Below are 26,945 nucleotides of genomic sequence, written 5' to 3' on the forward strand. Positions count from 1 at the left end.
CCCGCCATGGCTCTGTGGGGACCTTGAGAGCAGCGGTTCGCCCACTCACACATCTGCCCCACACTGATGTCCACTTGAGGACACCCTGGGCCACAGGTCACCCGGCTTGTATTCGTCAGGGCTCTCCTGAGAAGCAGTGGTTCAACCAGTGATGTGTGTGTGCTGTGTGGATACATGAGTGTGTATGTGTGTGCATGTGTATTGTGTGTGGGTATGTGAGTGTGTGTGTGTGTGCACGTGTATTGTGTGTGGGTACATGAGTGTGTGTGCGCGCACGTGTATTGTGTGTGTGCGTGTGTGGGTACGTGAGTGTGTATGTGTGTGCACGTGTATTGTGTGTGCTGTGTGGGTACGTGAGTGTGTATGTGTGTACTTGTGTATTGTGTGTGTATTGTGTGGATACACGAGTGTGTATGTGTGTGTGCACATGTATTGTGTGTGTGCTGTGTGGGTACGTGAGTGTGTATGTGCGAGTGTGGATACGTGAGTGTGTATGTGTGCACGTGTATTGTGTGTGCTGTGTAGGTACATGAGTGTGTGTGCGTGCACGTGTGCTGTGTGGGTACATGAGTCTGTGTGTGTGTGCACATGTATTGTGTGTGTGCTGTGTGGGTACATGAGTCTGTGTATGTGTGTGCACGTGTATTGTGTGTGTGCTGTGTGGGTACGTGAGTGTGTGTGCTGTGTGTGTATTGTGTGTGTGCTGTGGGTACGTGAGTGTGTGTGCTGTGTGTGTATTGTGTGTGTGCTGTGTGGGTACGTGAGTGTGTATGTGTGTGCACATGTATTGTGTGTGCATGTGTGGGTACGCGAGTGTGTGTGCGTCTGTGTGTGTTGTGTGTGTGCTGTGTGGATACAGGAGTGTGTGTGCTGTGTGGGTACATGAGTCTCTGTGTGTGTGCATGTGTATTGTGTGTGTGCTGTGTGGGTACGTGAGTGTGTATGTGTGTGCACGTGTATTGTGTGTGCTGTGTGGGTACGTGAGTGTGTATGTGCGAGTGTGGATATGTGAGTGTGTATGTGTGTGCACATGTATTGTGTGTGCATGTGTGGGTACGCAAGTGTGTGTGCGTCTGTGTGTGTTGTGTGTGTGCTGTGTGGGTACATGAGTGTGTGTGCATCTGTGTATCGTGTCTGTGCTGTGTGGGTACATGAGTGTGTATGTGTGTGCACATGTATTGTGTGTGTGCTGTGTGGGTACGTGAGTGTGTATGTGTGTACTTGTGTATGTGTGTGTGTATTGTGTGGGTACGTGAGTGTGTGTGCTGTGTGTGTATTGTGTGTGTGCTGTGTGGGTACGTGAGTGTGTATGTGTGTGCACATGTATTGTGTGTGCATGTGTGGGTACGCGAGTGTGTGTGCGTCTGTGTGTGTTGTGTGTGTGCTGTGTGGATACAGGAGTGTGTGTGCTGTGTGGGTACATGAGTCTCTGTGTGTGTGCATGTGTATTGTGTGTGTGCTGTGTGGGTACGTGAGTGTGTATGTGTGTGCATGTGTATTGTGTGTGTGCTGTGTGGGTACGTGAGTGTGTATGTGTGTACTTGTGTATTGTGTGTGTGCTGTGTGGGTACGTGAGTGTGTATGTGTGTACTTGTGTATTGTGTCTGTGCTGTGTGGATATGTGAGCGTGTGCTGTGTGTGTACTTGTGTATTGTGTGGGTACGTGAGTGTGTATGTGTGTGCACGTGTATTGTGTGTGTGCTATGTGGGTACGTGAGTGTGTATGTGTGTGCACGTGTATTGTGTGTGCTGTGTGGGTACGTGAGTGTGTATGTGTGTGTGTGCTGTGTGCGTGTGTTGGCGCATGGGACTGCAGACGGATGAGGCCCCGGGTGCGCGGTTGGCGCGCTGACAGCTGCAGGTGCAGGAGTGGCTGTTGGGGTCTCGGGCGGGAGGAGGCTGGGAGGGGCTCTCGCCTTCGCTGCCTGCACTTAACTTTGTACCTTCCTAAGGTCTCACGCGGAGAATCGGGGGTGGGGAGACCAAGGCAGCCTTTTCCGAATAAGCCGCTGCTTGTGAGTGCCACGGTCCTCCTCGAGGGACGGGGCTGGGCCCTGCGGCGGCTGAGGGTGGTCGGGAGGCACCTGGGCAGTGGCCGGAGGGTGGACAGCAGGTCCAGCTCCTGCTGCCAGAGGTGTGCCGGGGGGAGGACTGAGCCCGGGACCGTGGCCACACAGCTGCCCTACTCCTCTTCCGGGTTGCGTGTCCGGGGGCCGGGCACTCCGTCGTTCCTTCGTTAGCTGGGCGCACGTGGAATCCCAGCCCCGTCCAGCTCCCTGTCGCCCATCCCTTACTTGTTCCTGTGTTTCCTGTTTCCAAAAGTGAAAACCACTTCCTAGAGTGGGCCCAGCAAGAGGGCTGCAGGGTCCTCCCACGGCCTCAGGGTCAAGGCCAGCTGGACCTGGTCCTCCCGGGCAGCGTGTGGAGGGCCGTGCGAGGTGTCCGCCCTCCCCCCGGTGGAGGCTGGCAGTCCCGGGACACGGGATGCTCCCAGGCATTCCTGCCGTGCAACGGTGTCACCGCTGGGGCTGAATTGCCACCTGCAGTGAGCAGACTGAATATTGACAGTGGGATTTAATTTGGAGCCATCTTGCGGGCGCGACACTGGGGCTGGGGAGGACTTCCTGTCTGTCTGACCCTGACTGTCCTTGTCAAGTGTTGAGTGATGACGAAAAGATTCACTCGTCAGGGCAGCCCGGTCCCTGCGCGCAGGCCCCGGGTCAGGCCCAGTGCCATCAATCAGTGCCGGGGGTGGAGCCCTCCTCGTGGCCCTCTCTGCTCAGCCACTCCCCAGGCAAAAACGCCCGCACCTTGTTTCCCACGCAGAGCCTGCGCCCGCAGCCCCTCAGCGCTGGCCTCCGGCTGGGACGCTGAGCGCCTTCGGCGCGGGCTGATGGTGGGTGGGACACGGAGCTGTGCCCGGAACGTCCCATGGAGCCTGCCTGGCCCCGGGCAGAGGCTCACGTGTGTGTATTAACCAGGGGCAGGAACCTCCCTTCTGTGATGTGAACCCACGCATGGCTGCTGGGCACGGCCCAAAGGCTGAGCTTGAATCCAGGTCACCCCGGAGCCGGGTTTTCTGCTGTGTCTAGCCAGCAAGGATGCTCCAGTCACTCACAGTCCTACGCTTGCCGTCCGTGCTGACTTGTTTCTGTGCCCTAAAAACGCCGAGCTGGGGGCACAGCGCGTCCCACCCGAGGGAGGCAGGTACGCCAGGGAGGAGTGGCACCCGGGCCACCTGCTGCTGCTGGGCCCCCAGGTGAGAGGGGGGGATGGAGGCTGGAGGAGGCGCCCTATGTGACCCTGCACCTTGTCTGACCTGGGAACCTTTGGAGCTGCTGGTGCGGCTGGGCACGGTGCGGTGCGCCTGGTTTGCCTGCGGGCACCATGGCGGGCACTGCTGATGGCTTCCCGCCCGAGTTGCTTGGAGATGGGTGGTTTGCCCAAGAAGTCCCAGTACCATAGGACCCTGCAGGCCGAGTTTGGCGCCATGGCCATTCAGGGATCTTTGCCGTTCACCTTCAGAACATTTGGGGTTCCCAGCTGAGTCCAGGGAGCCACCCACCCTCCCTGCACCTGGCACCTGTGGTTTGCTGTGGCCCAGATGCTGGAGGGCTGCCAGTGAGGCCCACGTCGAGGGGCGACCTGGGAAGCAGAGGGGAAGGGCGGTCCAGGCAGCAGGAGGGGCAGGACCTGAGTTCTGAGGGCAGCCGGCCTGGGAGGGGCGGGTCCTCTCCAGGCACAGACCAGGCTCCTGCCACAGCAGGTCAGATACGGGGATGGGGGGCAGCACCTGACCCTTCTCCTGGCGGGGAGGAGTGCTCTCACTTGGGGACAGCACAGGGAGGGGCAGGCGTGGCATGTGAGTGCACGGGGCCATTCGGGGCCATTCGTGGGGGAGGGTTCCTGTATGTGGGGCTGCACTGGCAGGGATGGAGTCGGTCCCGCCGTCCCCAGCGCCATGCACACCCCGGACACCCTGCTGAGCCCTTGGGGACCTGGAGCTCCTCGCTCTGCAGCTGGGGCCGCTCACTCTCCATTCTCCTCGGTGCCCACCGGAATCCGTGTGCGGCCCCTGGGCTGTGGACTTCGCCCAGACGGGGAGGTGCTGCGTCTGTGTTGGGATGTTCTTGGGCCCCTCATCACCGAGGCGTCCACCCCTTACTCTGTGGGCAGTAACCTTCCTGCCACACCCGGAGGCCCGGCACAGGGCAGGTGCACAGCTCAGAAAGCAGGAGGACCGAGTGGTGAATGCGAATGGACCCCGGCACAGGTTCCACACCGGCTCTCCTGTGGGGCCGTGGGCCTCTGTGCCAGGGCTGGCTGGGGCCTACTTGGTGTAGGGTTGCACAGCCAGCCCTGTGCCATTGATCGCTCCTCCATCTTCATAAACAGTGGTGTGTCCTCAGCAGAGCCGGGCGTCCAGGCTGGGAGGTCCCAGGTCCCCCTGCCATCACTACCAAGTGTCACCGAGGGGACCTTGGGGTGGCGGGGCAAGTCCCGGCTGTGCGGCTGCCCGCACCTCCTGTGCAGGTGCACGTCCCCTAAATCAGGTTCCGGGGCGATGGGGGTGGTGGGATGATGAGGCCTGGGCCGGTCACACATGGAAATTAGATTTGAGGTCTGGAGGTCGGTGGGGGAGAGGCAGTCACAGGCCTGGCCAGGGATTGGGTTCACCCGCGGTGATTTGTTTGGGAACTGCCTACCTGTCCCTCTGGGTGCCGGGGCCTCCTGCCGAGGAGCCTTCTGCACAGCCGCGAGTCCCCGAGCACAGGGGACCCCAGGCTAGGTGCACAGGTCGGTCTCTGAGGGCACGGGAGGGAGGAGGAAGGGGCGCCCCGGCCCCAGGGAGGCAGCCCCTCTCGGCTCCCATTGCCGGTTGGAAGGCTCCTTCCGTGGGCCCGGCTTCTCCGGGGCTGTCCCCCCCCACCCCGGATTTCCCAGCAGGCAGAGCCTGAGAATGGCAGCAGGGCAGGGGCCCAGCCCCACCCCAGCCCAGTTCTCGTTTTCCAGTGGAGTCGCTGCAGACACGGCCGGCGTGCCGGCCCCCGGGACACCCTCCCCACCCTCCCTGCGCCACAGAACCTGCCTGTGTGGGTGTTTCCAGAACCCTGCCCTGGGCACCCCCACCCCCGTGGTTGCTGGGGACCTCGTGACCGTGCTGTGTCCCGATCCTTAGACCAGGACGCCTTCAGAGTGTGGGCTTCCAACTAAATAGCATAAAATTGCATCCTTTCAAGTTAATTAAACCACTTTGCAGCGCTGAGAGCCGCTGGCAGGGGGTGTCAGGGCAGGGGAGTCCGGCACGCTCTGCAGCCTGCCCCCGGCCCCAGCGCGGTCAGGGTCACCGGGACAGGCCGCGGGTCAGGGTCACCGGGACGTTCCAGCTGACCCGGTCCCCTGCCCAGGCAGGGTGCCGCCGTCCTGGTTGCAGCTGCTGCTGTGGCTTCAGGTTCTGTGCAGGTGGGCAGGAGTCCCCGGGAGGGTGCAGGTCTGCGCTGGTTCCTCTTCGCCTGGGCAGGGGGCCTGGTGGCCCTGCCTCCCGTGTGGGGCAGCCGGGCTGCAAGGCGGGGCATTGAGCACGTCCCTGGGGCTCAGGTGGACTCCAGGCAGCCCCCGTGGACATGCTGGGGCCAGTGGAGGCCAGAGGTCGAGGCGTAAAGTCCTGGCCAACAGCAGCAGCAGCAGCGCCTGGAACCGCCTCGTTCTCTCGGGAGCAGCCGGGGTTCTTGTGCGAGTAGCGCCGGTCTCTGTGGCAGGACGTGGCACTCACGTGGCAGGACGTGGCGCTGTGCTGTGTTAATGTTTATTAGTGGTTACCAGCGTCGGCGCTTGCTTGTTCCGTGCAGATGCAGGGGGTGGTGGCTCTCCGAGGCTGCACAAGCAGCGGCTGGGCATGGGTGTGGCCCCCGAGCTGAGGGCCGAGGGCAGGGTCAGCTCGCAAGTCCAGAGGGCAGCGGGGCCGGTGCTGCCCGCATTCCAGGGAGGCCACAGAGCTTGTGCCAGGAAGACATCGCCCGCGGGGGTGAAATGGAGGCAGGTGGGGCAAGCGCCTGCCCCCAGCATCTACACTGGCCTGCAGCTGCCCCCGGGCACCTCGGCCCTGCTCCCTGCCAGCCCGGCTCCCCCCACCCCCCAGTTCCGGGAGTCTCCCTCTGCCCAGTGCCCAGGGGCCTCTGGCCTGCTCCAGGCACTGGCTGGCTGTGGGCCTCACTCTCTGGACTCCTCCGAGGCCCCGCCCTCGGGGCCCCTCCTGCTACAGGTGAGGAACCCCCTGAGCACGGCCTGGCGGCCATGCTGCTGCCCGAGCCCAGACCGGCCCTGCCGCGGCTCCTGGTACAGCCCCGAGCTCTCAGACGGTTTAGGAGATGGGCTTTCCCAGAGCCACCTGTGGCTTCCTGTTGGTTTGGTCTGTGCCCCACCTGTGTGCCCCTCCTTGTGCCCACCTGTGTGCCCCTCCTGTGTGCCCTCCTGTGTGCCCACCTGTGTGCCCTCCTGTGTGCCCACCTGTGTGCCCTCCTGTGTGCCCCTCCTTGTGCCCACCTGTGTGCCCTCCTGTGTGCCCTCCTGTGTGCCCCTCCTGTGTGCCCCTCCTGTGTGCCCACCTGTGTGCCCCTCCTGTGTGCCCTCCTGTGTGCCCACCTGTGTGCCCCTCCTGTGTGCCCTCCTGTGTGCCCTCCGGTGTGCCCACCTGTGTGCCCTCCTGTGTGCCCCTCCTGTCTCAATTTTCCTGAGATTCCCAGCTGCTCTCGCCTCTCGGGTCTGAGCTGGACCTAGGGACCTGACCGTTGTCCAGGGCGCAGGCAGCCACCGCTGGCAGGCCAGGGTCAGAAGCCCAAGGTTCCGCTCGCCTCGCCTGGCAGACTCTGGGAGACAGCGAGGGGCAGGGGTAATGGGCGGGGGCAGCTCCCACGCCCTCACGTGCGCCTGGAAAAGTGGGCATTGGGTGGCACTGACAACGACATGGCACGCCGCTCACCAGGCCACGGGCAAGGAACACAGGAAGCTACCGGGTCTGTGCCGAGCCTCCTCTGGGACCTCCCAGGCAGGAGTGGGCAGTCGGGCTCCGCCGAGAGGAGCAGGCGGCTGGCTCGGGGCCTGGGGGAGTTCTGGTCTCGTGGGGTGATGGCCGAGCGGAGCAGGAGCTGTGCCTTTGTGATCAGCAAAGGCACTGGGGGTGGGGGCACGAGCTCTCCTGGGTCCCTTCTCGCGAGGACGCTATGGGAGGGCTCCGTCTCCACGGCCCAGTCACCCTCCACGACCCCGTCTGCAGGGACCACCACGCAGGGGTCGGGTGTCTCATCTTTGCCACGGGAACCCCTGGGACAGCTGTGTCACAGGGGCGCAAGGGGGTCTTTGGAAGGGCCAGGGGAGCTGTGAATTTGCCTGAATTGCCACTCAGGTCTCGGCTCACTTGTCTGTCGGAGCACTTGGGCTTTCCATTCTCCTGCACGAACTCCAGCCTCGGGGTGTTTAATTGTGCTGAGTTAATTTTTAATTACCGAACCTCCTGGCTTGGGTCTTTCAGATTTTTCTCGTAGCTCTTCTTAGATCTGCCTGGGCAGAGTTTGGGTTTTCAGTAGGCAGGTCTCACTGGCCATCGTCAAATGTATGGATAAGTCTTGACGCCATGACAGATGTCACTCAATTATTTTTCACTTGTAGACGTGGGCGCCTGGTCTGTGGGAACGCGGGTGCCTGTTGTCCGGTGCTCTTGCCGCCTCGCTCCTCTGGATGAACTCTGACAGCTCTCTGGGGCCCAGGGCAGGGTCGAGTTCCCAGCGTCGGTGCAGCCAGCCGCTCGGCCTGGCAGCCCTGCGCCCGCGGGCACACCCGCCCTGTTTGGGAGGAATCGTCCCTTTCCTTGCTGCTGGGACTGGTTCGCCGCTCTGCCAGGAATGTTTGCTTCTGGGGCCAGCTCTGTGGCCAGCGGGGCAGGACACTGCCTGGCGGCCGGCACCCCATGGGGGCACTGGTTCGAGTCCCAGCTGCTCCTCTTCCGATCCAGCTCCCCGCTGATGCACCTGGGGAGGCAGCAGAAGATGCCCCAAGTGCTTGGGCCCCTGCACCCACATGGGGGACCCGGGTGGAGTTCCAGGCTCCCGGCTCGGGTGTGGCTGAGCCCTGGCTGTTGCAGCCATCTGGGGAACAAACTAGAAAAGGGAAGATCTCTCCCGGCCTCTCTGTCTGGAGCTCTGCCTTTCAAATAAATCAATACTTTATTTTTTAGAAGGAGTGGTTTATGCAGATTGTGTTGCCGCGGGAAGCCCTCCTCTAAGGTCCGGGAGTGCGGAATCCTGCTCAGCACCGGGACCGCCCCCCAGGACTCGGCGGCCTCAATGACTGCTGATTACGTTGAGATGTGTCTTCCATCATAAGAAACCAGAAGTTGGCCGTCTCCAGGCAGGGCCCCCGCCCTGGTGGCCCGGCTGCGAGGGGCCGCGGTGGCCTCAGCTCGCCTCTCTCTGTCCTGCAGGCTCTGGGCGTCGTCACTGCAGTGCCTGTCACGGGCCCTCAGGTCAGCTCCTTGCAGAGGCTGGCCGGGCAAGGAGCCGCGGTGCTACCTCAGGTGAGCGCGTCCGTCGCCCGTCCGTCGGCGCCGCCCCCTCCCGCCCCCTGCCCGTTCCTCGGTGGAGACGCTGGGAGTTTAGCGGCCCCGACCGGGCTGTGTTTCCGTGGAAGAAGGAGGAGGCTCGGCTGGACCAGAGGAGTCAGCTGGCCCCAGGCGCCGTGTCCCGGACTGGGTCAGGGACAGAGCAGGTGTTCTGGCGGGGGCCACACGCTGTGGCCCAGTCACCCGGCTCCTCACCTGCCCAGGGCCCAGCGCAGGTACCTGCCTCGCCCTCAGCACCTATGAGGACTGAGTGAGACGCCCAGGGCATGTCGAGCCGTGTCGGTGCAGAGAGAGGCCCGGTGTCAGCACCTGGCACCCTCAATCTCCATGGCTCAGCTTTGCTGGGCACCTGCTGAGTGCACCATACCCAATCCCTCATTCTCCATGGCTCGGCGCCTGCTGTGTGCACCATACCCAATCCCTCATCCTCTGTGGCTCGGCGCCTGCTGTGTGCACCATACCCAATCCCTCATCCTCTGTGGCTCAGCGCCTGCTGTGTGCACCATACCCAATCCCTCATCCTCTGTGGCTCGGTGCCTGCTGTGTACACCATACCCAGTCCCTCATTCTCCATGGCTTGGTGCCTGCTGTGTACACCATACCCAATCCCTCATTCTCCATGGCTCGGTGCCTGCTGTGTACACCATACCCAGTCCCTCGTTCTCTGGCTCAGCTTTGCTGGGCGCCTGCTGTGTACACCATACCCAGTCCCTCATTCTCCGTGGCTCGGCGCCTGCTATGTACGCCATACCCAATCCCTCATTCTCTGTGGCTCAGCGCCTGCTGTGTACACCATACCCAGTCCCTCATTCTCTGTGGCTCAGTGCCTGCTGTGTACACCATACTCAGTCCCTCATTCTCCATGGCTCGGCGCCTGCTGTGTGCACCATACCCAATCCCTCATTCTCCATGGCTTGGTGCCTGCTGTGTACACCATACCCAATCCCTCATTCTCCATGGCTTGGCGCCTGCTGTGTACACCATACCCAGTCCCTCGTTCTCTGGCTCAGCTTTGCTGGGCGCCTGCTGTGTACACCATACCCAGTCCCTCATTCTCCATGGCTTGGCGCCTGCTGTGTACACCATACCCAGTCCCTCATCCTCCGTGGCTCATGGTGGGGGTGTTCAGTGCCCAGGGCCCACTCTGGGATGTGGCGAGTTAAGCCTCCGCCTCTGGCACCCACATCCTGTACTGAGCCCCAGCTGCTCCACTTCCCACCCAGCTCCCTGCTAATGCGCCTGGGAAGGCAGCAGAGGACGGCCCAGGTGCTTGGGCCCCTGCACCCACGTTGGGAACCTGGATGGTTTCTGGCTCCTGGCTTCGGCCTGGCCCAGCCTGGAGCATTTGAGGAGTGAACCAGGGGATGGAAGATCTCTCTCTCTCTCTCTATTACTCTGCCTCGCCAATAAATAGATCTTTTTAACAAGTTATACCAGCGAGGACGCCCCAGGGCTGACCTGGCGTCCTGCAAGGGGCGAGTTGTCCCTCGGGGGCTGTGCCGGGGCTGCGGTAGTGTCCCATCAGCAGGGCACCAACGAGGGAGCTGGGCCCGGGGCGTCTAGCTGTGTCCCCACATGACACAGGTCCCGACGGAGCCAGGACTGGCCCTGGCCAGCCTGTCCCTGCCTGGCCTGAACCGTGCCAGGTATGCATGGACTCCTGGGAGTGGAACCACAGCCCCGCCAGCCCCTTGGTGTTCAGGGGTTCCAGCGGGCAAGAAGCAGAGCCGGGCGGGGCCCGGGAGTCCCCATGGCTCCTCCCAGCTTCTGCCCAAGGACACGCCCTCTGGCCCAGCCCTCCACTGCTGCCAGCCTGCCCTCTGGGCGACCCCGGGTGGGTCGCTGGCCTTCCTAGTGCCACCTTCTCACCTCCCACAAAGGGAAGGCTCTGAGCCAGGCCCCTCCGCCTGCGTCTGTGTCTGACCGTGCACCTGCCCCTTCCTCCAGGAGTCTGTGTCTGACCGTGCACCTGCCCCTCCGCCTGGGTCTGTGTCTGACCGTGCACCTGCCCCTTCCTCCAGGAGTCTGTGTCTGACCGTGCACCTGCCCCTCCGCCTGCGTCTGTGTCTGACCGTGCACCTGCCCCTCCGCCTGCGTCTGTGTCTGACCGTGCACCTGCCCCTCCGCCTGCGTCTGTGTCTGACCGTGCACCTGCCCCTTCCTCCAGGTTAGGCCAAAGACTCTGATTCCAGACAGCCTCCCCATCGCCCCGGGCCGGGACCGGCCCCCGAAGCAGCCCCCAGCCTTCCAGAAGGCCACCACGGTCAGCGTCAAGAACCCCAGCCCCGCCCTGCCCACCGCCAACAACACCGTCAGCCATGTGCCAACGCCCGGCAGCCAGCCCCAGGCCCTCGCCCAGCCCGCCGCCATCACCTCGCCCCTGAGCGGCGCCGGGGTGGCCTACGCCATCATCTCCACCGCTCCCACCACCGCCGTGTCCGTGGTCAGCGACAGCATCAAGGTGCAGCCCCTCCTCATCAGTGCCGACAGCAAGGTGAGTGCCCGCCGGCCGGTCACAGTGCAGGGCAGGCTCGGGGTCGGGGGTCGTCCAGCAGGGACGCAGACCAGTGGCCGCTCGGGTCGGGGAGGTGGAAGCAGGTGAGTGGATGGTTGCAGGAGGGATGGCCACGGGAGGGACGAGTGACCCGAGGACCTGAGGACCTGGTCCGCGCTCCAGTGAGCAGCTGAGGGCGTGGACCAGTGCGGTAGTGGGGGGAGAGGTGAGCAGGTGCGTGAGTGGCGTGTGAACAGGTGGCGCCCGAGTGTGATGCAGGTGATGGGCGCTGGCCAGGGTGGGGGTGGGGGATAGGGGTGACGGGGGAATAGGTCTGGAGCCCACCTCCTCCTGCCTTGACCCTGGTGGGCTTGGTGGGGCCCCCTGGGCAGAGGGGGAAAAACAAAACAGGTCGTGGTGCCCACCTGCACCCCCCGCAGTGCCTCAGCTACTTCAGGTGGGGAGGGGACAGCCGTGCAGCCAGATGGCCCAGTGAGAGCCCCCGCCCCCACCCCGTCCCTAACCCCGTGGCCTTGGGCAGGGAGCGGGGCTGGGACTCTCAGCCTCAGTTTACCTGGACGTGAGAGGGGCACAGGGACCCTCCCTCCTGGAGTCCTTGCTACGGCCCCTCCCGCAGTTACTGCCAAGGGTTTATGGGCGGGGATGCTGCTCGGTGGGAGGCGGTAGGGCGGGACTGGAAGCCCCCCCAGCCCCCTGCCCTCTTCCAGGTCATCATCCTCCAGCCGCAGGTGCAGACGCAGCCCGAGAGCACGGCGGGGTCGCGGCCTCCCCCGGAGGAGCCGCCATCTCAGGGAGCTCAGGCCAGCAGGAGGAAGGCGGAAGACGGGCCCCCGAGCCAGGAGGACCCCGAGGTAGGGCGAGGGCCCAGCCTGGGCCACCGTGCGGAGCTGGGCTGGCTGCCTGGGGGGCGGTCCTGAGAGGCCAGGTCTTGGTGGCGGGGTGGCTGGGTGACAGCGTGGGGCAGTGGTCAGCAGTGGTCCTGGACCCAGGCTGAGTGCCCTGTGCTGCCCCCAGCGGTGACTGAAGGCAGCCCGCCCCTGGGCCCCTACTTGGGTCCCTGCCACCCACCCGGGAGACCTGGCTTGGGTACCTGGCTCCTGTTGCAGCCCAGCCCCAGCCGGAGTGACCCAGTGGGTGGGAGATGTCTGGCTCTGTCGCTGTGCCCTCTCGGATGACAGCATTAAAAAACAAGGCTCTTACAGCCGCTCTAGCACCTGCCCAGCTGACGGCAGCCCCTGACTCCCGGAGGGGAAGGAGGCAGCGGCTGATCCCCGGCCCCTGTCTGTGATGGCCAGAGCGGGTGACAGGTGTGGCCTGGGGTTTTCATCCGCAGCCGCCATGGGGCAGCAGCCACCTGCCTCTGCCCGTCTGCACCTTCGTCCATGCGACACCTCCCACCTGGTCCTCGTTCTCTGCCTGCTGAGCCCTTGTTCAGCCTGAGGTTCTGTTCAGACAAGGCCCCTCCAGCTGCCCTGCCCTGGCTGTCCCCAGCAGGACCGAGCGGCCCCTCTGGGCTCCTCAGGCTGCTGCTGACATTAGAGGATGGGGGCATACGTGGTCTCTACCCTGGCATGGCTGCTGAGGGCTCTGGGGCGGGGCGGGCAATGTCGGGTGCCATCAGAGCTGGGGAGGGAGCCGGGGAGGGAGCGAGAGTGGGGGGGGGCCGGGGAGGGAGCCAGGGGGAGCCGGGGAGAGCTCCGTGTCCGGAAGGCGGACGCAGGCTTCGCAGGGCAGCAGAGACCTGGCAGCAGGCCAGATGTGGGAGAGGCGGCATGCCGGTTGGCGGGGACTGTGTGGGCGATAGGGTGGATGTGGGGGGACTCAGCACGTCCAGGCCTGCAGGGAGCGTGTGCGTGTGAGGATGTGGGGCTAAGGCAGAGGTGGAACCTGGCCCTGGAAGGCCGGAGAGCTGGAGACAGAGCTGTGTCCCCTGGGTGCCGTGGAGTCCTCTGACGTGTCCACAATGCCAGCAAAGCCAGAGGCCAAAGGAGGCTTCAGCGTGAACCCAGTCCGCCCTGTGACAGCGGGCTCAGCGTGGCAGCACCTGAGCACCTACTGTGTGCGTGGTGACGCTCTGTCTCGGCCTGCAGCCCACGGTTCCCTCGAGCCCTCTGCGGCCGTAAGGATGGGGCCGGGTTTAGGGGTGGAGTCTCTGTCCCTCACCGTGCATCTCCGTCCGCCAGTGTGCGTGATCACGTCAGACTGCAGGATCAGCCTGTGTGTGGGCAATGACCTAACTAGAACCGGGCAGTGAGCGGGTCCTGGTGTGAAGACCCCGGCAGAGTACCAGGAGGCTGAGCAGAGTTGTCACGGGGAGGGGGGAGGTCTGTGTCGACCCTGGGAGCCAGACCAGCTCGGGGAGCCCAGGGGGGCATGGATTCTGTGGGGGACGTGCACGTGGCCCGGGGTCGGTGAGGCGGTGGCATAGCCATGGCAGTCGGGACAGCAGATGTCGGTGGCTCTTGGCCCCAGTGGGCACGCGCAGCCGAGCAAGGCACGGGCGTGGCCAGAGCCGGCAGGGCAGCCAGTGTGCTAGTGATTCCCATTAGCCTGCAGTGCGTGTGGGTACACCGAAGCCCAGCAGCAGTGACCGTGGGAGCGGGTGCCGCCCCCAGCCCTGTCTGCGCTGTGCTGCCTTGGGGCTGGGAGGCGGCCCTGCCTGTGTCCCGCCTCGATGGGTGAGCTTGGGGCCAGAGTGGGACTGCGCAGGACAGTCAGCGAGGACTGACCGCTCCCCCGAGGTCCCCTCCTTCCTTGATGTCCTCTCTCACGTGTCTCGGCTTTTCCTGCAGATAAAGATGATGGGTGCAAGGGAACCCCATGGCTAGGCTTCCCAGGGGGCCGCAAAGCTGCTCCCAACCCCCACTAGGGCCCCCTGCACCTCCAAGGGATGGCAGAGGATCCAGGGACCCCTGGGGACATTACTTCTGGCCCCATGTCCCTCTTTGCTGTGGCTACCAGAGAGCTCACAGCCCGGCCTGTGTCTCGCCCCTGGCACTGGCGTGGGCCTCTGACCTGCCGGACCCCACTGGCGCCATCGGGCGTTCCTGCCCTGTGCGTTCCCTCGTCCCTCCCACTCCCACGTTGCCCCTTCCCTGCAGTCGGGATGGACATCGGTGACCATGCTGGTCTCCACCTGCAAGTTGCTCTCCCCGGGACCTGGGCCGCAACAGCCGTGGAGGACCTGTTCTGTCTTCTTTCCTGTGTGCTGGGAGTGTGCTGCTCATACCCCAAGGACACCTGCTGGTCGGCTCATCCGGGCCACCGCGGGGAAGCCGGGGTCCATCTTCCCCTGCCCCGTCACACCTGCACCGCCCTGGGCGCCTGCGGCTCTCCCGTCAGAGCCACAGGGATCACAGCCGTGTCAGGATGCGCAGCCCCAGGCCCAGAGCAGCAGACGACCTGCCCAAGGTCCCGGCAGGACCTTGGGCACCTGAGCCCAGCCCCGCGCCCGACGTCCATGGCCTGTGTGCTGTCCCAGGAGCCTCCTAGCCACAAAAAAGGACACAGAACAAGGGCCCCAGGAAACCACTTGGAGTGGCAAGGTGGGGGCGGGGCAGGGGCGGGGCTGGGCTGCAGCTTGTGGTGTACAGGTGCAGGCAGGGCTCCTCGTGGCGGGGTCGCTCTGCTGTCTGGGACGCGGGTCACCCGAGCCTGGGGTTGACCCTGGGAGGGTGAAGGGAGCTACAGCTTCGGGCGCTGCGATGACAGTGCCCACTTGAGGCATTGCAAGGACATGAGCTGTTCCTCACATGGTCCCCAAAGCAGCCACCATGGGGAGCAGCGCCCCGGGCGCTCTGGCTCCCTGTTCTGGATCAGCCCAGGGCGTTGGGGATGCACAGCAGCTCCCAGGGGTCTCTGTGCTGCAGCTTGTACTTTTGGCCTCAGCTGCACGGGGCAGTTGGGCTGCAGCCAGGGTGCGGGCGGAGTCCTGCAGCCCTCGAGCCCCGAGCCCCGACAGCCAGGGTTGCACCCTGTGCTGGATCTGTGCGGGGCGGGGTTGCTGCTGTGCTGCGCGCCGGGCGGAGTTGGAGGGAAAGGAGGGACCTGTAGAAAGAGAATAACAAAGCAGAAAACAAGGGTGTGTACGGCGGGGATGGGGGGAGCAAGGGCGCGTGCGGAGGGGGAGTTAGGAAAATGTGCAGCTGCAGCGGTGAGAAGCTGGCGATGGGGGAGCAGCATCCGCGGGCATCCGCGGGCGGCGAGCGCTGCGCCGGGTTGGAGACACGCGGGAAAGCGCTCCAGAGGTCGGGGCTGAAGCTTCTTCACCCCCCAGCTCGCTGGACCCTCTGGCAGCAGAGGGGCCTGGGGAGGGGAGCTGCAGTCCTGGGAGAGAGCAGGTGGAAGGGGCGTGGCTTGAAGGACATCTGTTTTGCGGGATCCAAAGCAGGCGCCATCATCAGGCAGCTCTGTGTCGTGCTGGGGACAGCGGGAAGGCCTCACGCCCGGAGCTGAGCCATGCCGGGGCCCCGGCAGCGGCAGGAGCCGACACAGCAGCCCTGACTGGCTGCCGAGGGAAGCAGCCGCCAGCTCAGGGCTTCATACCGGTTTACACCGGGGCAGCTTTGGAATGGGAAGGCGGAGTTCTACCACTCAGGACCACCATTACGAGAACCATGCTGGCACCTGCTGCACCGGCATCCCACATGGACGCTGGTTCAAGTCCTGGCTGCTCCACTTCTGATCCAGCTCTCTGCTATGGCCTGGGAAAGCAGTGGAAGATGGCCCAAGTGTTTGGGCCCCTGCACCTGCGTGGGAGACCGGGAAGAAGCTCCTGGCTCCTGGCTTTGAATCGGTGCAGCTCCAGCCGTTGCGGCCATCTGGGGAGTGAACCAGCAGACGGAAGACCTCTCTCTCTCTCTCTCTCTCTCTCTCTCTGCCTCTCCTCTCTGTGCAGCTCCAGCTGTTGAATCCACTTGGGGAGTGAACCAGTGGATGGAAGACTTTTCTCTCTCTCTCTCTTTCTCTGCTTCTGCCTGTCTGTAACTCTGCCTTTCAAGTAAATTAATTTTAAAGAAGAAATATGTGTTAGTATATGTGGGCTGAATATATGTATGAATAAATGGTCAACAGTATAAAAAGAATAGAATAAGGGGCCGGTGCTGTGGCACAGCGGGCTAACGCCCTGGCCTGAAGTACTGGCATCCCATATGGGCGCTGGTTCAAGACCCAACTGCTCCACTTCTGATCCAGCTCTCTGCTGTGCCCTGGGAAAGCAGTGGAGGATGGCCCAAGTCCTTGGGCCCCTGCACCCACATGGGAGACCCGGAAGAAGCTCCTGGCTCCTGGCTTTGGATCAGCTCAGCTCCAGCCGTTGCGGCCATCTGGGGAGTGAACCAGCAGATGGAAGACCTCTCTCTCTCTCTCTGCCTCTCCTCTCTCTGTATAATTGACTTTCAAATAAATAAATAAATCTTAAAAAAAGAATAGAATAAGAACACTCACTACAACCAAGACAATCTGGTATCCTACAGTGAGCTTAGCAAGAACGAACCTTGGATCACCGCTGGGGCCGGCGCTGTGGTGTCGTGAGCTGAGCTGGTTTGGGCTCCTGGCTTCGGATTGGTTGCAGCTATTGGGGGAGTGAACAAGCAGATGGAGGACCTCTCTCTCTGTCTCCCTCTATCTGTCTGTAACTCTGCCTCTCAAACAAATGAATAAATAAATCTTTAAAAAAGGATTTCCCTGAGGGCCTGTGGGACCCAAGTCCGGCTGTAACGCAGCTGCAGTTGGCTGTTTGGTCCCCAGAGGCCAGTGAGTGAGGGGGCAGGTGGGGAGGGGCTGTGGCACAGGGGCAGGGCGTGGGCTCCACCTCCCTACCGTTCTCCCAGGTAAAGCCGCTGACATGGGCCAGCTGCTCAGGACTCTGCCCTGTCCACCTAGGATGTGTAAGCCAGGCGCACCAAGCTGCAGCTGAACCCCAGAGTCCGTGCAGCCGGCTGAGGCCTCTCCAGCTGTGTCGCTGGCCCTGCGTCCGTGCGCACAGGCTGTGCCCTAATAGGGCCTCTGCCTTTCACTGTGTGGCGATGCTCGGTTTTAAATTAGGATTCAAGGGCCGGCGCTTCAGCTGAGCCGGGTGAGCTGCCGCCTCCCTGGGAGGCCGGCCTCCCGGGTCTCTCCAGACTGGAGCTGTGGGGCCGTGAGCCCGCGGGAGGCCACGTTCATTCTCTCCGTCTTCCCTGCAGAAAATCGCCTTCATGGTAGCTCTGGGCCTGGTCACCACGGAACACCTGGAAGGTGAGGCTCCTGCCGGCGGTGGGCCGGGCTGCCGGGCGGTGGGGACGGCACCCGGTGGAGACAGCTTGTTTGCGATGCTCCAGGTTGGGTGGGATCATCCTAAACCTTTCTTTAGACCCTGGCTGCTTCCACGGAGGGTCTGTGGTCTCTGCCAGGGAGCAGTGAGAGACATGGGAAAGGCTTAGGAAAAACCAGAGGTTAGAAAATAAGGCGAAAACAGCCGCAGGTAGCGGAAGCCTGGCAGACGGAGCAGAGGCGGGAGCGAGGAGGAGAAACCCCTCAGGTGCACAGAGCAGGTCCCCGCTCCCGCCCAGCCAGAGCTGGGTCCTCGGCGCCGGTCTTGGTGGAGGCGGCCTGGAGGCTCGCTCTGCGGCCAGCATCTGGCCAGTGGGCGCTGCGGTCCCGAGGGTCCCCAGAGACATAAACCAGGTGACACAGGTGGGCTCTGTGCTGAGTGCCGTCATTCTCCCTCCGGTCCTCGTGCAGCTGGAGCTGTCCTGTGGAGTGATTCCTGATTCCTGGAGGCTCCCTGGCCGCCCGGGCGCTCCGGGGCACGGAGGCCTCCGCGAGAGGGGGCGCTGGTGCCTGGGGCTTGGTGAGGAAGTGGTGCCCGGGACAGGAGGGTCCAGGAGCCGCTGTCTGTGCCTTTGCAGAGATCCAGAGCAGGCGGCAGGAGCGCAAGAGGAGGAGCACGGCCAACCCCGCCTACAGCGGCCTCCTGGAGACAGAGGTGGGGGCCCACGGGGGGGCGGTGCCTGGGGCCTCCCTCCCCGCTCCCCCGGAAGTGGGGTTGGGCAGCTGTAAACCCCATCCCTTTCTTGGCCTCGTGCGGCGAGAGCCCCTGAGTGGGAGACGGAGCAGGAGGTGAGGGTGCCCGTTGTGTTGCCGCAGGGCCGGCATCGGGAGCCTGGTGCCGAGCGCACCTGCCCGCTTGGCTTTCCTCCTGCCCGGCGCTGGGAGGGGAAGGGGGCAAGACTCTGGCTCTCTGATCACTTAACCCCAAGCCCGGGGCCCACCTGTGTGTGCCGGCGGTCATGGGTGGAGACAGCATGTTCCCGCTGCAGGCGCTACTCCCTCCCGTGTCCCCAGGGGCCCTGGTGGGTGGTGTGGCCTCCATATGGCTCTGGACGGGTAGGACAGGCATCACACAGGTTAGCAGCCAGGGCAAGAAATTGCCTCCACGTCCAGGTCCCGTCCCGACGTAGACAGAGCCCATGCCTCCGCGGCTGCCCTGGGTGGTGCCTCTGGCTGGGCTGTCCCGGAGCCCAGGTGTGCCATGGAGCACGTTCCCAGGGAGCTATGAGTTCACGACGGAACCTCCTCGTCCTGCTACTTCAAAGTCTGCTGGCCGGCGGTCAGCAGGGGCTTGGGCTGGAGCCCGCGGCCTGGGCTCCTCCCTCAGGCTGGAGGTCATTGGGGGCCTCCAGGGCGCTGTCCCGAGAGAAAGGGCGCGGCACACAGAGGCCGGCACATGGCACGTCTGGACTCAGCTCCTGAGGGTGGGAGGCAGGGCCGTGGGTCCATCCAGGCTGGTTTTTCTGAATCGGGATCTTGTGGACTTGAACTCCAGCTGGGGGTGGGGCGGGGGGCTTGCTGTCAGAACCCCTGTTCGTCCTGGCCCGTGATTGGCCTGGGCGTGGGGAGAGCCTTCCCCTGCAGGTCCCGCCCCCAGAAACGGCCTGTCTCCCAAACTAAGGGCTCTGTCTCCATTGCTGTCTTCGTGCTGTGCGGACAGAACCCAGACCTGGTCCCCCAAGCTGTGGGCTCGGTAGCAAACCAGGAGTCACCTCCACGCTCCCGGGGCCATGAACCCACATACCCTTCCCTCGGCCCTGAGCGGCCTGGCCACACTGGGAGAGATGGGTTTTAGAACCAATCCCACGGTTCTAGAACCTTCTCACCACAGCCAAAGTTGTGGTCCTACCACTGGCCTCCACATGGGTGTGGACCGTGGGGTTGCTGAAGCCGGGACTAAAGCCCCCCCTTTCTGGAATGTACCAGAACCTGCATCCGAGGGGAGCCAAACACAGCCTCTCCTTGCCCCACCTGACCCCGGAACCAGTGGAGCAAACTATCCGGGAGACGGTGCTGCGCCGGTGCCAGCCTGCAGCCGATGAGCCCCTCTGGGGAGCAGAGCTGGGAGCCCCTGGCCTCCCGCGGGGAACGGCCTTGGCCAGCGCCCCCTCCCTGCCCCTCATCCTCCCTGCCCTCCAGGTTTCACCCCTGGAGGGGACTCCCCCTGGCGTGTGGGGCCCTGGGGGTGGGTCCCGGGCTGAGGGGGACGCGGGTGGTGGAGCAGCGCCCTGGGGGTGGGTCCCGAGCCGAGGGGGACGCGGGTGGTGGAGCAGCACCCTGGGGGGTGGGTCCCGGGCCGAGGGGGACGCGGGTGGTGGAGCAGCGCCCTGGGGGTGGGTCCCGGGCCGAGGGGGACGCGGGTGGTGGAGCAGTGCTCTGGGGGTCGGGTCCCGGGCCGAGGGGGACGCGGGTGGTAGAGCAGCGCCCTGGGGGTGGGTCCCGGGCCGAGGGGGACGCGGCTGAGGGGGATGCAGGTGGCGGAGCAGCGCCCTGGGGGTCGGGTCCCGGGCCGAGGGGGACGCGGCTGTGGAGCAGCGCTCTGGGGGTCGGGTCCCGGGCCGAGGGGGACACGGGTAGTGGAGCAGCGCCCTGGGGGTCGGGTCCCGGGCCGAGGGGGACGCGGCTGTGGAGCAGTGCCCTGGGGGTCGGGTCCCGGGCCGAGGGGGACGCGGGTGGTGGAGCAGTGCTCTGGGGGTCGGGTCCCGGGCCGAGGGGGACGCGGCTGTGGAGCAGCGCCCTGGGGGTGGGTCCCAGGCCGAGGGGGACGCGGGTGGTGGAGCAGCGCTCTGGGGGTCGGGTCCCGGGCCGAGGGGGACGCGGGTGGTAGAGCAGCACCCTGGGGGTCGGGTCCCGGGCAGAGGGGGACGCGGCTGTGGAGCAGTGCTCTGGGGGTCGGGTCCCGGGCCGAGGGGGACGTGGTGGTGGAGCAGCGCTGTCTACTTTTCTGTCCCTACAGAGGAAGCGGCTGGCCCCCAGCTACCTGCACAGCCCCCTTTTCCTCACTGCGAGAGGTAAGTGCCAGCCGCGGCCGTGTGGCTTCTGCCCGACCGCCCTGGGCCCTTTGGCTTTGGCCGGTCTTCATCTGGTGGCCGCAGGCCCGAGTGCCCGAGCCTGGCCCCATCCGCGGCACGGACCTCAGCAGCTTCCTGGTGGGCAGCGCTGTGCGGTTACCAAGGCCCCTGTGTCCCAGCCCCAGCCTCTGTCCTGGAGATTTTGGGAAGGGGCAGTGCCGACAGGGCGGCTCTGAGCCGGGGACTCCGCTCCCGTCACACAGAAGGCGGGGACCCAGGGCTCCAGGCTGTCCCCTTGCTCCGAGTGGAGAACCAGGCCCCATGATGGCCACGGCTGCTGCGGTGGGACCTGACTCCCATGGGGCTGGGGGCGAGCCTGCAGTGGGGGGAGGGGCCGCACACCTCTCAGACCGTCCAGCGCCCACATCGCCCCTGGCCCAGGGCTGTGTGTGGCCCGGGGCAGGTCCTGGCCTGGGCTCCCTCGTGGTCCTGCCCGGCTGCAGGCTGCTCAGACCCCTCCCCCGCGAGGCTGGGGGCTCTAATCCGCACCTTGGCCACCATCCTGTGCTGCTTTGGACATCGAGAGAGCCCAGCTCTGCCTCTGGGTCCCTGTGGACCCCAGGCCATTGGGATAGGCCTTTGGCAGCTCCCCCGCCCCGGCTCTGGCTGGGACCCATTGGGCCAGGCCTTTGGCAGGGCCCCGCCCCCCGGCTCTGGCTGGGACCCATTGGGCCAGGCCTTTGGCAGGGCCCCCCGCCCCGGCTCTGGCTGGGATCCATTGGGCCAGGCCTTTGGCAGGACCCCCCCCCACCGGCTCTGGCTGGGACCCATTGGGATAGGCCTTTGGCAGGGCCCCGCCCCCCCAGCTCTGGCTGGGACCCATTGGGCCAGGTCTTTGGCAGCCCCGCCCCGGCTCTGGCTGGGATCCATTGGGCCAGGCCTTTGGCAGCCCCCCCCCCCCCCCCGGCTCTGTCTGGGATCGGGCCTGCGGCCGTTACCTGAGTCTGCACAGGTCCCACCCTCCCGTGCCAGCCTGGCCCCTTGCAGGGTGTCGGGCCCACATCCACACACATCCAGCGGCAGGAGGTCACCTGCCACTTCCGTTAGGAAAGCGGGAGCTGTCCTCCAGGCAGGAAGTGACCGTCTGTGTCTTTGGATTCCTTGTGCTCAATGTATGACGCCTCCCCTGGGCCTCAGTGCGCTGACCTGTAGAATGGGCCCATGGCTGCCTGCTCCTCGGCGCTGGGACGTTGACGTGTGGGGTGATCAGGGCAGGACTGTGAACTGCGGGGGCTGGGCTCCCAGGGCCGGTTCTCCCCTCCGGGGGCGTAACTGACAGGTGGGTCTGAGAGGAAGCCATTTGTACTCACTAGGATGAGTGGTTTGCAGCCGAGACAACACAGAGTCGCTTTGAGGGCTCCGGGAGCCTCGGTTCCCACAGAGGGCCCTGGTCCTGGGATGGGCAGCGCCCCGGCGTGCTGCCGAGGCCACCTCCCGCCCCCGGCCTGGCGCGAGACCCAGTGTCCAGGGGTTGCCCATCCCGCCCTTGTGTGAAAACCAGACAGCCCTGGGCCTCTGCTGCTCCCAGCGTGCCCTGGGGCAGACCCCTGCCACCCCAGCCCTGGGTCACTGCTCCCGTGCCGCTAACGCTGTCCGCCCTTCTTCCTTGTGCTAGCCAACGAGGACCCCTGCTGGAAGGTACGTGTCCCCCTGCGTCTGCACCCTGGGGGTGGGGGCACCCACAGGCCAGGGAGGGTCTCCCTGCCCAGTCCTGAGGTGTGGGGGTGCTGAGGACCGCAAAGGGCCCTGGCAGCAGGGAGGCTGGGTGGCAGCTGGCCCCCGCCCCGCAGAGCTGGCCCTCTCTGGGCCTCTGCTGCCCGCCCTGCCGGGTCTCGCCGCACACGCCCACACGCCCGCTCCCCCCACACCACGCCCCTGGCCAGTGCAGCCTCCTTCGCAGGCGTGGCCTCGGTGGTTTCCTTCTTAAACGTCTGACTTAATTCTAAAGGGATTTTCTAGATCCTGTGTGTGTGTGTGTGTGTGATGGCCACACCACTGGGAAGCAGTAGGCTGTGTTGTCAGCCACATGTGTATCAGCCAGCCTGGCAGTGTCTGTCCACAGACACTCGTGTCCAGCCAGGGCGGGGACGGGGAGATACCTCCAGCCTGAGCCCCACCCTCACAGAGGCCATGGTTCCCAGGTTGATGGGGGAGGCTTGGCTTTGAGCCAGTGACCAGTGCCACTCCCGGCTCCGCCTCCAGCACGCCATGTGGCCCTGGGCACACCCCGCCCTCCCTGGACATTGCACTGAGATGGGGTGGGGGAGTTTGCAGGGGCTTTGTCGCCTTCAGGGACATCTGGTGTGCAGTGCCCCGTGGCATGGTCATCGCAGATGGAGGCCCTGTGGTCTCGGTGGCTTTGAGGTCGGCGGACGACAAGGAGCAGGGTCAGGTGGCATCTGAACCCCTCCCCCCCTCGCAGTCCCTGTCCTGGGCGGTGCTGCCCACTGACCAGAAAGGCCTTGGCTCACCACCAGCCTCACGCACCTGCCTGGGCCTGGGGCACAGGGAGCACTTGGTGTCAGTCTATATCCGGGAGTGGAGTCCGAGGCTTGCTCCCGTCCTGGCCACAGCCCCTCCCTCCACGGCAGTGCCCCCCGGGAAGATGTCAGCCGTGGCCGCACCCCGCTCCTGGGATACAGGTCTCTGGTCCCATACAAACCCCAAGGGGGACCTCCCCAGGCTGCAGTGGAACCCCCTTCACTGCCACCCTCGCCTGGAGTCCTGTTCCGGCAGGGAAAGCCGGGGGGCGGGGTGAGAGCCGCACCAGGCCCGCCCCTCGCCCTTCCCGGGGTCTGCTGAGCCGGCCCCGCCCTCCCCTCTCTTTCAGAGCGAGATCACCCACGATGAACGTTGCACCGCCTGCAAGCGTGGGGCTGACCTGCAGCCCTGCGGCACCTGCCCCTGCGCCTACCACCTCGGCTGCCTCGACCCGCCCCTCAAGACGCCGCCCAAGGGGGTGTGGCTATGCCCCAAGTGCCAGCAGAAGGTACAGCCCCTCCCCCAGCGCCACCCTCAGGGAGGGCATGAGCAGGTGTCCCCGACCTCAGCACATTGGGCATCTGGGGCCTGTACACCCCGGATCCTGCTTCGGGGGCTCCTAGGAGCTAACCCAAGTATGGGCAAAGGCCCCCTCACAAGAGCAGAGGTGGACACGCCCAGGCTGCCCCCCGGGAATCATGGGAAATGATTCTTTGCACACGGAGTTTGGCCCGCTCGGCAGCAGGCACTCGGCCGTGTGTGCAGAGCTGTGTGCAGTGCACCGTGGTGCCTGGGCCGGCCCCCGCCCCCAGCCCCGGCCCCGCAAGTGGTGCCCAGTCCTGACCGCGCACGCCACTGAGGTGCAGGTTCCCAGTGTCCCGGGCTTTGTGGCGCCCGCCAGCCCACACTGTGCCTGCCCGGCTTGCCCAGCTTCCTGAGGGCCTTCGAGGGGCAACAAGCGTCCATTCCCCACATCAGCACCATGGCGGGCATCCCCGCTTGCGCCCTGCCTCTCTGGGGTGGCTGCTGTCAGGCCGCTGACGTGGGAAGGAGACGAGGGGGTCAGTCCTTGGGTCTGAGCCACGTCCCGGGGACCCTGGGTTGAGCAGGGAGAGAGACCCAGGAAGTCGTGCCCTGGTGGAGGCCCTGAGGCAGCAGTGGCCCCGCCCCCGTCACTGTGGCTCAGAGAGGGCGTGCCTTCCCCGAGGCAGCACAGCCAGGGCTGGCCCCAGCAGATCCCAGGGCCTGTCCACTCGCTCACTTCCCCATCTGCCCCTAGGCCTTAAAGAGACATGAGGGTGTGCCCTGGTCCGGGATGCTGGCCATCGTGCACTCCTGCGCCACCCACAAGACAGGTGAGGCGTCCCTGGGTGCCGCCCCGCCCCGCCCTCAGGGCTCATTTGGACCTCTGGGAGTTGGGTGGGTGCAGGCACTCCCAGGCCAGAGCTCTGAGAGGGACGGGGGCACGGGGCTCCAGGCACTTCCCATCCCGAGGCCAGGCCTCGGCTCGGTTCTCCTGCCACTGCCCCGCCTTCTCTGTCCCAGTGAAAGAAGAGGAGAAGCAGAAGCTGCTGCAGCGAGGCAGTGAGCTCCGGAGCGAGCACCAGCAGCTGGGCGAGCGGGACCGGCAGCTGGCGTCGGCGGTGAAGGTGCGCCGGGGCGGGCGGGCGCTGCCCCCGGAGCCTGGCTGTGGAGCCGGAGCCTCCGTGGCCGTTCCTGAGGCCCCGCAGGCAGCACTCAGCCAGTCTGGAGAGGGGGCTGTGGCCCTGGGACTCAGCCAATGCCAGGCCACGGAGGCTCCCTGGCTCTGCCGCTTCCCAGTCTGTGGCCTTGGCCAGGCCCTGCCCGTCTCTGAACCTGCTTCCTCTTGTGTCCAGTGGGACACAGGGTGGTGAGAGCCAGGGCGATGAAGATGGTGGTGATGACCAGGTGAGAGTGGTGGTGGTGATGGTGCTGATGGTGGTGGTGGAGATATTGGTGCTGGTAGTGAATTATGGTGAAGATGATGATGGTGGTGATGATTGTGGTGATGGTGATAGTGATGATGGCAGTGGTGGTGATGGTGGTGATGGTGATGGTGATGATGGAAGTGGTGATGGTGATGTGATGGTGGTGGTGGTGATGGTGATGATGATGTGATGGTGGTGATGGTGATGGTGATGATGGCAGTGGTGGTGATGGTGGTGATGGTGATGGTGATGATGGAAGTGGTGATGTGATGGTGGTGGTGGTGGTGGTGACGATGATGTGATGGTGGTGATGGTGATGGTGATGATGGCAGTGGTGGTGATGGTGATGATGGTAGTGGTGATGCAATGGTGGTGGTGGTGATGGTGACGGTGATGTGATGGTGGTGATGGTGACAGTGATGATGGTAGTGGTGATGGTGGTGATGGTGATGTGATGGTGGTGGTGGTGATGGTGGTGACAGTGATATGGTGATGGTGATGATGGTAGTGGTGATGGTGGTGACAGTGATGTGATGATGGTGGTGGTGACGGTGATATGGCGATGGTGATGATGGTGGAGTTATGATTATGGAGATATAGGTGATGGTAGTCAATTATGGTGAAGATGATGGTGGTCATGGTAGTGATAGTAAAGTTATGGTGATGGTGATGATATGATAGTGATGGTGGTGATGGTGATGATAGTGGTGGTGATGGTGATGTGATGGTGGTGATGGTGATGTGATGGTGGTGATGGTGATGATAGTGGGGTGGTGGTGGTGATGGTGATGTGATGGTAGTGATGGTGGTGATGGTGATGGTGACGGTGACAGTTGTTGCTGTTGATTCATTCTGAGAGGAGGAGCGTGGTGGGGGCAAGAGGCGCGGAGTCACCACACAGACCCCGGGAGTGGGGTGAAAGTGGGCCAGAGGTGAGCAGCCCGCAGACTCGTTTATTTCAGTTGGTACAGCAGCTTATATAGCTAAGGCAGCCAATCTGGTCAAGGGGCGGTCTATGCCCCAACCAATCACAGCCTGTTGCCAGGCAGTTTCTGTTGCCAGCGGCCATCTTGGCATGGCCTTCTCATTCTACCACAGGTGATGATGGTGGTGGTGATGATGGTGTTGGTGATGGTGGTGATGGTGATGGTGGTAGTGGTGATGGTGGTGATGGTGGTGATGGTGATAACAATGAATGTGGTGGTGGTGTGGGCGGGGCCAGGCCTGAAGCTGCTCTTGAAATGCAGTTCCTCACCGAATCCTTGCAGTACCCTGGGAAGAGGCTCTGAGCTGACTGTCCCCATAGGTTCGGAAAGAGGGTCTGGGAGCCCGAGAAGCGGCCTCTGAGCCCGAGCATTCGCTGCACAAGTCCAGGGACGTGCCACACAGCAGAGGGAGTGTGGGGGGGAGACACACACACATATGCATGCACACACACACATGCACACACACACAGTGGCCCGCAAGCCAGAGGTCTTCAAAGCTGCTGCTGCCAGGCAGCAGAGGGGAGTGGAGGAGGCGGACCGGCTCAGGAGCGTGGCCCGGCAGGGGACAGAGGCAGGCCTGGCTCGGGAGCATCGGCCAGGTGGCTCGGCTCAGAAGCGTCGGCCATCCGAGGCAGGCGGAGGAGGACAGAGGCGGTGGCTTGGCTCAGGAGTGTGGGCCGAGGGGCAGTGGAGGGGAGTGGAGGAGACGGGCCCAGGTCAGGAGCGTCTGCTGGCCGAGGGGCAGTGGAGGGGGACGGAGCGGGCAGCCCGGCTCAAGAGCGTCGGCCGGCCGAGGGGGACAGAGGAGGGCAGGCCTGGCTTAGGAGTGTGGGCCCAGGGGCAGCAGAGGGGGCCGAGGAGGTGGCTCGGCTCAGAAGCGTCGGCCATCCAAGGCAGGCGGAGGAGGACAGAGGCGGCGGCCTGGCTCAGGAGTGTGGGCCGAGGGGCAGTGGAGGGGCTCAGGAGCGTCGGCCATCCTAGGGGGCCCCTGCCCACCGTGCTCCGCGCTCCCAGCCC

The 26,945-nt window shown here is 64.4% G+C and overlaps 1 protein-coding gene across 2 annotated transcripts in view; it reads left to right on the plus strand.

Moving 5' to 3' along the window:
• Positions 1-26,945, plus strand: part of PHF21B (PHD finger protein 21B) — a 52,812-nt gene that overhangs the window by 25,506 nt on the left and 361 nt on the right. For both annotated transcript variants that reach the window (XM_062201920.1, XM_062201921.1), the window contains exons 3-12: positions 8,477-8,569; positions 10,782-11,108; positions 11,837-11,980; positions 17,315-17,366; positions 18,020-18,096; positions 20,398-20,452; positions 22,128-22,150; positions 23,343-23,501; positions 24,273-24,348; positions 24,539-24,642. In XM_062201920.1, the coding sequence (XP_062057904.1) occupies positions 8,477-8,569; positions 10,782-11,108; positions 11,837-11,980; positions 17,315-17,366; positions 18,020-18,096; positions 20,398-20,452; positions 22,128-22,150; positions 23,343-23,501; positions 24,273-24,348; positions 24,539-24,642 (1,110 nt within the window). The remainder of the gene's footprint in view (positions 1-8,476; positions 8,570-10,781; positions 11,109-11,836; positions 11,981-17,314; positions 17,367-18,019; positions 18,097-20,397; positions 20,453-22,127; positions 22,151-23,342; positions 23,502-24,272; positions 24,349-24,538; positions 24,643-26,945) is intronic.

Source organism: Lepus europaeus, chromosome 10 (genome assembly GCF_033115175.1).
Source record: "Lepus europaeus isolate LE1 chromosome 10, mLepTim1.pri, whole genome shotgun sequence".
In the NCBI taxonomy this organism is placed as follows: Eukaryota; Metazoa; Chordata; class Mammalia; order Lagomorpha; family Leporidae; genus Lepus; species Lepus europaeus.